Consider the following 10,381-nt stretch of genomic DNA (forward strand, 5'->3'; position numbering starts at 1 on the left):
TTCCGGCAAGAGCCGCGAGCGTGGGTCTGGTACTTATTGGCTGAGCGTAGATGAGGGAAAAAGGGTTCTGCAGCCATAACGTCAGTACTTTGGTGACTTTTCGTGGGACTCCCTGAAAAGCTCAAGATAGATGGAGGGAGCTTTATGTACTCCTCGCTGTAAAGGGAAATTTTGTGGAATATGAGGATTTAGGCACTACAAGCTTGAACATGGCCTATCTGTCCTCCCAGCTTATAGTTGTTGGTGATCTGGCCCTGAACTAACAGGATCCCGGTGTACACAGTAAGCCTGTCCGGCGTCCCCTGTCTTTAGCACCCACAGAGACCCCCCTGCAATTGATTCCTCTGCCACCCTCGATAAACTTCGCTTTCTTCCTTGTCGGTGAAGCTCCCTTCCACTTCCGCCCGCCGGTCCCGCCTCTCCGCCCCCCCCCCCCCCCCGCTGGGTCCTAGCGCCGGCCCCTCCCAGGCAGAGTCTGGGGCTCCGTTGGTGAGCGGAGCTGTAGCTGACGCCACGGAGCCAGCCCAAGTCCGTCAGGTAGGAAACGCCGGCGGGAAGCCGCGGGGACCCCCAGGCGTCCCCAGCGCGGACAAAACCCGAACGGACCTGTTTCCCTGTGTGTGCCGAGGGCGGATGGGGTTGGCCTGGCGCGGGCGGGGCGGGAGGAGTGCGGCCCCGGGAGGGCGCGGGCGCGCTCCGGGCCCAGCGGGTCCTAGAACCCGCCGGCTGGCCTCGCGGGCCGGCTGTCCTCGCGGGCCGGCTGCTGCGGACGCCCGGGCTCCGCCGGCGCGGCTGCCCGCCTTGCGCGGTGCGGGCCCGGGGGTCCTAGAGCCCGCCACGTTGCGGGCTTTTGTCCCTGGCGCGCAGCCCGCCTAGCGAGAGCCGCGGCGCCTGCGGCCCCCTCCCTGGCCGAGGTCCTGGCCACCCCTCCCGCGGTCCTAGAGAACGCCATTTTGCAGGTCTTTGTCCAGCCCCGGCTCTCGGTCCCATTCATTTGTTCATTCTCTCATTCTTTGTCACCCCTTGCCACATTCTCCAAGGCCACGTTTCCCAGGGCTCCTTCCGAGATGAGGCAGCTCAGGGCCCTGGCCTGCGCGGCTGTCTGGCGGGGGCGCAGACACATGGACGGTTGCAGGGGCCGAGAAGCGCAGCGTTTCTGCAGCTCTCGGCTCCTCGGCGCGTCTGGTAGGTAGGCCCTAACGCTCTTCAAACTCCCACCTACCTCAGAGGAAACGGGGGCCCAGAGTGCCGTGGCGCCCCTACTTCCACTGCCTGTTCCTGAGGGCACTGGGGGAACCGGTATTGATTGGAAGGATGCAAAGGAGTTTTCCCCTGAGAGAAGGCAAACCGAGGCAGAGGGCAATGCAGGTGGAGGTGCATTCAGGTGGGGAAGTTTGAGAATTGTGGCTGGGGCTTAGGTTGCTGTAGGGAGGGGGAAACACGCTGAGCTGAGGCTGGAAAAGTGGGTTGGGGTTAGGTTGTGAACTGACCAGATTGGCGGCCTAGGAGATAATTAATTTTCACCTCTGCACGCACTGTTCATACTTACACGTCTGCCATCTCACCGAGTGCGTGAGGCCTGTGGGGACTATTTGTTTAGACATGGGAGACTGAGGCGCAGAGACTATAAACAGTGGCTCCTTTCTCACCTCATCCCAGCTCCCAGGGTCCTAGCCTAGACTCTCTGGGAATTACGTCTCTGCACTCCCGTTCAGGCAGCAGGACTTCATCCCTCTCCTAAGCCAGCAGTGAAGCAAAGACAAGCCTTCCTCACTAGAGCAGTGAAGCCGGCGTGGGAAATAGGCGTGATGCTATTTGGACCTTGGGAACTTGGACAGCAGAGACATTCAGTTAATAAATAGTTGTTGATGGCCAGTCTGGGCAGAGGCTATAGGCCTGGGTCTGAACTGTGCCTCAGAGGTTGATTCTTTCCGTTTGTTTTGGGGCACTAGTCACAGTTCTAGGTGCAGTGGGTACAGAATAAGGACGGTTCCCTGCTCTTCGCTAGCCTAGAGTCTTGTGCTGGAGACAGAGAATTAACAACTAAGCCATACAATGTGTAAGTGCTATCCAAGTAGTAATCAGGGGACAGAGCAGAAGTTTGGGAGGCAGACCATCTAGCTTTGAATACTGGCTGTGACTGTCACCATTTCATTTCTGTGTGCCTCAGTATCCTTGTCTGTAACGTGGGGGAAACAACACTGTTTAACTTAGCCTATCCAGACTACCATAGCAAAAAAACAGACTGGGGGGCTTAAACAACAGAAATTTATTTCTCACGATCCTGGAGGCTGGGAAGTCCAAGATCAAGGTGCTGGCCAGTTCCTGGTGGGGACTCTTCCTGGCCTGCAGGCACGCGCACATCCAGTCTGTAACAAACTTCTGGGCGGTTGTGAGACAGCTTGAGTAGTACACATAGAATTCCTAGCATGATACCTGGCTGGTGCTAAGCTTGCAAGCAGGAATGCTATCCGTGTGAGCACCATAAAGGAAATTCAAGCGGGGGGCGGACAGAGAGTGATTAGCAGGGGCGCCGGTAGCATTAAGAAAGGTGGTCTGGAAAGCCCTCTTTGAGAAAGTGACAGGGACCTGAGACCCACATAAAACCAAAGAGATAGCTACCCAAAGATCCTTGGGGGATAGTGGTTCTGGCAGAGGGTACTGTGTGCAAAGGCCCTGAAGTCAGAAGGAATCTAGCTCTTGGAGGAAAAGAAAGGGAGCCTGTGTGGGTGGCGCTTAGTGAGACAGGGAAGAGGAATGGACGTTGAGGTAGGCAGTAGTTAGATGGTTCAAGGCCTCGCTGGCCACGAAAAAGATATTGGTCTTTGTCCTGGGAACAGTGGAAAGCCTCCCGATTTGGCTAGTAAGTCTTAAGGAAATGAAGACAGCTAGAGAGCCCAGCCCAGAGACCGGAAGACTTGGGTCTGAGTCAGGGCTCCTTGCCTAGCTGTGTGTTCTTGTGCACGTTTTTCCCTTATGGGGCTTAGTATGCACATCTGGAAACAAGGTGAAGCAAAAACGCCTTTCTCCTAGAAGCTTGTGAAGACCTAAGGATGTGTCTTTGGTTCCTAAATGCCGAGGGGTAACTGGAGTGACCCAGAAAGTGTGTTCACAGTGAAGGTTTCTGTCCTGCCCACACTCCCTGGATGGGCATTCCCGTACAGGGGTTCACAGACCTGACTGGGGAAACACCGCTGCAGGGCGCGGTAGGGGAAGAGTCCTCACTGAACTGTGAAGCGAGGAGATGATTTTAGACGGGCCTAGCCTACCTGGCCCTCTGCTCTTCATGGAGCTGGGCGCCTGCTGGGACCCACCTGGTGCTCCCCAACTTGTCCCCTGCGGAGTGCCTTAGGGGAGATTTACCCATCCAGCTCTCTGGTTTCTGGTTCACAGACAGGAAGACTGAGGCCCAGAGCTCAAAATCCCTGGCTCCAGCCCTCTGAGAGGGAAGCAGACATAAAGGGTTCTGGCTCTGGTCTCAGGGATGAGAGAAGGCAAAGGTGCAACCTGAGCTCAGAGTCCCGTCCCTGTGGGCGGGCCCAGGCGGCAGACAAGACTGTGAGGGCCCAGATAACTGAGTGAGGACCCAACAACTCAAGGCAAGTTAAACAGCTAGATTCAACTCCAGCTGCGAATTACTAGGTGTGGCCATGGGCTAGTTATTAAGCACAAGGCCATATTGTTTCTCTGGGCCTCAGTTCTCTTATCTGTGAAAAGGGAATAATAACAGTACTTTTCTCCTGGTGTGGACAGGAAGTTTAAGTGAGTTAATACATGCAAAGAGCTTAGGTTACTGCCTAGTATTTAGCAAGTGCTTTGTAAATGTGAGCTATCGTTTTTTTATTCAAGAGAAACTTGATCGGTCAGGCTGTCCAGAGATGGTCTGGAGAGGAGGTAGTGAGTGCCTCATCCAGAGATAGGGAGAGATCCCCTGGAAAGTTGGTTCTCAAGCCCTTTAACTAACTTTCCAGCCCCAGAATTTGGTGGGAAAAGTAAAAAACAAAAACAACAACAACAAGGTGATGGTGGAACAGCGTTGTGTGGGATTGGGGCCAAAAACCAAAGCGGAGATGCAGGAGGAGCTTCCTGGGTGACGTGGGGCTCAAAGGAAGGATTGATGGGATTGTGACCGCCAGGAAGGACCTGGGAACTTGCATGGGTGATGGAAGCCAGGGAAAGTTCTTGAGTGGCACATAGTACTTCAGGGAGAAGACGCTGGCTGCCTGTGTACACTAGATTGTGTGTATAGGGGTGGGGGACTGAGGCAGGTCCACCAGGCAGAAGGGTGCTGACTCTAAAGATGCAGCCCTTGCCACTCACTCCAGGGGCTCCAGTGTCCTCCCTGGACCATAACTTGGAAGCCACCAAGCCCTGAGGTGTACAGATAGGGAAACAGGCTTAGAAAGGAGCATGAGAGCCCTAGCCGGTTTGGCTCAGTGGATAGAGCGTCGGCCTGCGGACTGAAGGGTCCCAGGTTCGATTCTGGCCAAGGGCACATGCCCAGGTTGTGGGCTCGATCCCCAATAGGGGCCATGCAGGAGGCAGCTGATCAATGATTCTCTCTCATCATTGATGTTTCTATCTCTCTACCCCTCTCCCTTCCTCTCTGAAATCAATAAAGAAATATATTTTTTAAAAAAAAGAAAGGAGCATGAGAAAGAACTCGGGCCCCCTACCTCCCAACCTAGCTTCTGGGCACACCAGGCTCCCTTTTCTATTGCAGATCCTCACCCCCACCCAGGCCGCCCCCAGCAGCTGTTGCTGAGCACTCCTTAAGTGGATCTTCCCGTAATCCTCTCCCCTCATCCCCCAGGGAGGATGAGCTGGTGTTAGGGCTAATGCAGCTGTTAATCCTGTTTCCTTCCAGCCCTGAGCCACAGGAACAGCTGTGTGGACGGCATCTGGCTCTGATACCGTCCAGCTATCTGGTTTCTGGTTCACAGATAGGAAGACTGAGAATGAAGGGTCCTCGGCTAGAGTGGCGGTCCCAGGAGGCCAGATCAGATACGTCGGTTATGGCTCAGAGGCTCCTAACTGCTAGCAATGGTTCAAGCTGCCTTGAGAGTGACTGAGCTTCCTATGACCAGAGCTAGGGGAGCAGGAGCCCACAGTGATTCCAGAGCAGGGGTGGGCCAGGATTCCTGCCTGGGGTGGAGTCCCTTATAGCCGTGCAAGGCCAGAGTTCTGTGTGACCGTTGCTGCCTCTGAAAGCTAACCAACCAGAGCGGAAAAACAAAATGCATGTGCTGGGGCCCATCACTTCCAGACAGACGGTGCCGATCACCACATTGAGCCCACTGGTTTTGCCCTCTCTTGGGCCGACCTCTGCCTCCCCTGGGCACTTGGAGACCCTCAGGCCAGACCCACAGCTGGGTCGTCTCCATGTCTGCAGCCTTGCATAGGACCCTGCATCCTGGCACAGGCCTTGGATGCTGAGCTGAAGAAGGAGGATGGTGAGAAGGATGGAACCAGGGTGTTCTGGGAATGCCACAGGGTCTGGAAAAACTCAGGCTGGGGAATGAAGTGCAGGCAGACATTCTGATGAACCCAGCCTCCTCCCTTAGTCTTTCTGAAGTCACCCAGTCCAACTCCTTTCAGCAGTGAGCAGACCAGAGAGGAAACTTGCGCACGCTGTCAGAGCCAGGAATGTTGGAAAGGAAGGATGTGGCTCTCCCGGGTGGAAAGTGCAGATAAGTTGGGGTTCCCACTGAGGCCCCATGAGGGCTTTGGTGACGGGAGAGGCCTTGGAGAATGGCAAAGGGATGTGGCTTTTGTCTAACTTTGCTTCTCTCACAGCGCTTTGCCCATCGAGGCCATGGAGGTGGAGACTGTGGAGGCCCGGTCCCCAGGCCCCGGCTACAAGCGTTCGGGCCGCCGCTACAAGTGCCTGTCCTGTTCTAAGACGTTTCCCAATGCGCCCAGGGCAGCACGCCACGCTGCCACACACGGGCCCGCAGACGGCGCGGAGGAGGTGGCAGAGGTGAAGCTGAAGCCAGAGACGGAATCTAAAACGGAGGATGCCAGCGGGGACAAAGTGTCAGGGGCAGCGGCCAAGCCCCGGCCTTACGCATGCCCACTGTGCCCCAAGGCCTACAAAACAGCCCCAGAGCTGCGCAGTCATGGGCGCAGCCACACGGGCGAAAAGCCCTTCCCTTGCCCCGAGTGTGGCCGCCGCTTCATGCAGCCCGTGTGCCTGCGCGTGCACCTGGCCTCGCACGCTGGCGAGCTGCCCTTCCGCTGCACGCACTGCCCCAAAGCCTATGGCGCGCTCTCTAAGCTCAAGATCCACCAGCGAGGGCATACGGGCGAGCGGCCCTACGCCTGCGCCGACTGCGGCAAGAGCTTTGCGGACCCTTCTGTGTTCCGCAAGCACCGACGCACACACGCTGGCCTGCGGCCCTATGGCTGTGAGCGCTGCGGCAAGGCCTATGCCGAGCTCAAGGACCTGCGCAACCACGAGCGGTGAGGGCGCTTGAAGGGGTTGGGAAGGGCAGGCGTGGGGTGGCGGGGCAGCAGGGGCCGCTCTGTGACCAGTGTGGCCTGGGCTTGGGTCTTAAGGAGCAGAATGAGCGGGTGGGAAGGTGAGTGGGATGGCGCTGTGGGCAGCGGAGGGCAGTGGTAAGCAGCACTTGGGTGGAGCTAGTGCTCCCGGATCGGTTGGGTTGGTTGGTCGGTGGACCCGACATGCGGGGCAGACTGATTTGGGATGGGGCTCTGGAGGAGGCAAGTGGGGTCTGATAGGCCTGGGTTCCTGGACATCAGGAAAGGGGCCGGGCTTGAAGTTGGGTGTCTGGTAGAGCACAGGATCGGTGAATGGGACCTGGTAAGTCTAGGTCCGTGGAGTGCAGAGAGGGGTCTTTTCTGGAATCTAGATACACAAACTGAAGGTTTCTTACTCTGGGGTACAGCTCTGGATCTTAGGGGACTGGGCCCAGGTCCCCAGGATGTTAGGGCCTCCTGAGTTAACCGTGCAGACGGCAGCCGGGTCAGGTGATGGGCTGCCGCCTTCATGCCGGTCCCCACACTCCACAGGTCCCACACGGGGGAGCGCCCCTTCCTCTGCTCAGAATGCGGGAAGAGCTTCTCCCGTTCGTCCTCGCTCACGTGCCACCAGCGCATCCACGCCGCACAGAAGCCCTACCGCTGCCCAGCCTGCGGCAAGGGCTTCACTCAGCTCAGCTCCTACCAGAGCCACGAGCGCACCCACTCCGGCGAGAAGCCCTTCCTGTGCCCCCGCTGTGGTCGCATGTTCTCTGACCCCTCAAGCTTTCGGCGCCACCAACGGGCACACGAGGGCGTGAAGCCTTACCGCTGCGAGAAGTGTGGCAAAGACTTCCGGCAGCCGGCGGACCTGGCCATGCACCGGAGGGTGCACACCGGCGACCGGCCGTTCAAGTGCCTGCAGTGTGACAAGACGTTCGTAGCTTCCTGGGACCTTAAGCGTCACGCGTTGGTGCACTCGGGCCAGCGGCCCTTCCGCTGTGAGGAGTGCGGGCGAGCCTTCGCCGAGCGAGCCAGTCTCACGAAGCACAGCCGAGTGCACTCGGGCGAGCGCCCCTTCCACTGCAACGCCTGCGGGAAGTCCTTTGTGGTGTCCTCAAGCCTGAGGAAGCACGAGCGGACGCACCGGAGCAGCGAGGCCCCAGGGGCCCCCCCACAGCAGGAGCTGGTAGTGGGCCTGGCCCTGCCTGTCAGCGTGGCGGGCGAGGGCTCCGTGGCCCCCGCAGCAGGTGCAGGGCTAGGGGACCCTCCAGCGGGGCTGCTAGGGCTGCCCCCAGAGTCAGGCGGTGTGATGGCCACCCAATGGCAAGTGGTGGGCATGACGGTGGAGCACGTGGAGTGCCAAGATGCTGGGGTTGGGGAGGCTCCTGGTCCCTTGGGGGGGACCGGCGAGGCGGGGGGTGAGGAGGTGGACGAGAAGCCTCCGCAGTTTGTGTGCCGGGAGTGCAAGGAGACGTTCTCCACGCCGACTTTGCTGCGAAGGCATGAGCGCTCACACCCAGAGCTCCGGCCCTTTCCCTGCACCCAGTGTGGCAAGAGCTTTTCAGACCGGGCCGGGCTGCGCAAACACAGCCGCACACACAGCTCTGTGCGCCCCTACACCTGCCCCCACTGCCCCAAGGCCTTCCTGAGTGCCAGCGACCTACGAAAGCACGAACGCACCCACCCTGTGCCCATGGGGACCCCCGCGCCTCTCGAGCCCCTTGTGGCTTTGCTAGGAATGCCTGAGGAGGGGCCAGCCTGAGCCCATGGCCCTTCCTCTGAACTCCCAGGAGTTCAGCCCCATAGGGTGCCTCCTGAACCTCCCTGTGCCCCAGCTTACTCTTTTAGACTCCAGATCCCTGTCCCCCAGGTAGCCAGCTTACCTTCCCAGCAAAGACACCTGGGGACAGTGGCGGCGGCACCGCTGCTCAGAGACATGGCTCTGTGAGGAACACATTAAAGCATTCACTTTGACACTGGGTTGACTCCTGTGTTCTAGTTGGGGGTTCGGGAGGGAGTTTGGGCATTAGACAAGGTTCATTGCAGATTCCTAGATTGGCAGATTAGAAACTAGAAGGGTCTTTGGGTGTGTTTTTTTCAGTGTTTTAGAATGCCTTGTGACAAAGGGTTTCATGGTCAAATAAGTACAGGAAATTCCCTGTGCCTTTCGTGGGGATTCTTGATTAAAAGTGTGTTCAAGTCATTCATAAGTCCCACAATGAACAAATCTATTTAGCTTTGTTTATCCCATACTTATATAGCCATGGAAACCTTTTACTGAGTAGTTTTCCTTCTGTCCTTTTTACAGAGAATAAAGTTAGTATATTCCTTATACACTGCAGTAACAAATTGGAAGATATACTTGAAAAAAAGAGGTCCCCTTCACAGTTACGATGCCCACAAACTACAAAATAAGAAGCCTCGCAAGAAACATGCAAAACCTATGTGAAGAAAATGCTCTCTCCGGAAGGATGTAAGACATATACCACGTACCTACTTGGGAAGACATTAAAAGATGCTGCCTTAGCCAGTTTGCTCAGTGGATAGAGCATCAGCCTGTGGACCAAAGGGTCCCTGGGTCAATCCTGGTCAAGGGCACATACCTCGGTTGCAGGCTCCTTTCTGACCCGGGCCCTGTGTTTCTCTCACATTGATACTTCTGTCTTTCCCTCTCTCACACTCTCTCAAAAAATAAAAAAATTATATATATATATATATATATATATATATATATATATATATGAAGATATCCTTGGGTGAGGATTTAAAAAAAAAAAAAAAGGATGTTGGATTCTCCCCAGCTTAATGCTTAAATTCATTGCTATCCAAAAAGGGTTTTTAACAGAACTTGAAAACCCAAAGTTCCTATACAATACATTTTTTAAAAACAGTGGAGGTAATGTGTTTACATACTAGATAATCGAACACCAAAGCACTGGAGTAAAAGTGTGGGCACAAGAATAAATGAGTGGAGTGGGGGAGAGGGTTCAGAAACAGCCCTAACTATTTCTGGGAATTCAGTTTGTGATAAAAATGATTATTCAAATTGGTGGGAAAAGACAGGCTGTTAAATAGCTTTACAGTTATATCTGTACTCTGAAAGGTTACACATCTTTCTAAGCAATTTTTCAAAGACCAAAATAAATAAAAATGAGGCTTCACATTTAGTGTAACTTGGTACAGCCTGTTGGGAAGATGATTTGATTATATTTATAAAAAAGTTAAATGGACATACCCTTTGGCTCGGCAAGTACACCTAAAGAATTTACACCTCAAATTTCTTTTCCCACTTAAGTGGCAAAATTGAGGATAATGTTTAATACAGAGAATCTGTGATACTGGGAACACCTTAAATGTCCATTAGCAAAGGACTAAGGCTAGCCGCTGTAAAACACATGGAGCAGCTGTTTAAAAATGGTATCAATCTGTTTTTTTAACAATATAAAAAAATACGTCAAATGAAAAAAATGCAAAGCAGCATGGTTAGTATGGGCCAAATTACATATAAGTGCCCAAGTTTCTATAGAATATTTCTAGAAGGATACTTAACTGATTTTGGACTATAAATTTTGGCCACTAAGGCTTTCCCCATTTATAAGCCAAAACAAAGCCAAAGTCAGAATGGACCAGATCCTCTTCCATGCTTTTGTCATTTCTAGACTTGGGGCCACCAAGTTGGCAGCTTCAGGAAATGTGTGCAGTCTAACTCCAGGCCCATGTGCCAGTCAGGAGGGACTTGGCAGCAGCTGGCTCTAGCCTAGGACTGGCATACCGGGTAGCACCAGGAATAGAAGTAGTGGGTAATCCCTTGATGTCAGGGCACAGACAGCATTGCCATGCCCAAGCTTTGGAAGAGGCCCTCATTCCTGCTCTCTCTCTCTCCCTCTCTCAATATATA

At 54.8% G+C, this 10,381-nt stretch overlaps 1 protein-coding gene across 2 annotated transcripts; it reads left to right on the top strand.

Moving 5' to 3' along the window:
- Nucleotides 1-35: 35 nt before the first annotated feature.
- On the top strand, nt 36-8,457 carry ZNF668 (zinc finger protein 668). 2 transcript variants are annotated; one of them, XM_054714193.1, is made up of 3 exons: nt 36-282; nt 5,797-6,462; nt 7,033-8,457. In XM_054714193.1, the coding sequence occupies exons 2-3, from the start codon at nt 5,816-5,818 to the stop codon at nt 8,243-8,245; spliced, it is 1,860 nt and encodes a 619-aa protein (XP_054570168.1). In that variant the 5' UTR covers nt 36-282; nt 5,797-5,815; the 3' UTR covers nt 8,246-8,457. The 2 variants fall into 2 exon arrangements, with proteins under 2 accessions (XP_054570168.1, XP_008151018.1); XM_008152796.3 differs by lacking the exon at nt 36-282 and adding an exon at nt 474-537.
- The last annotated feature ends 1,924 nt before the right edge of the window (nt 8,458-10,381 follow it).

Source organism: Eptesicus fuscus, chromosome 4 (assembly GCF_027574615.1).
Source record: "Eptesicus fuscus isolate TK198812 chromosome 4, DD_ASM_mEF_20220401, whole genome shotgun sequence".
Lineage (NCBI taxonomy): Eukaryota > Metazoa > Chordata > Mammalia > Chiroptera > Vespertilionidae > Eptesicus > Eptesicus fuscus.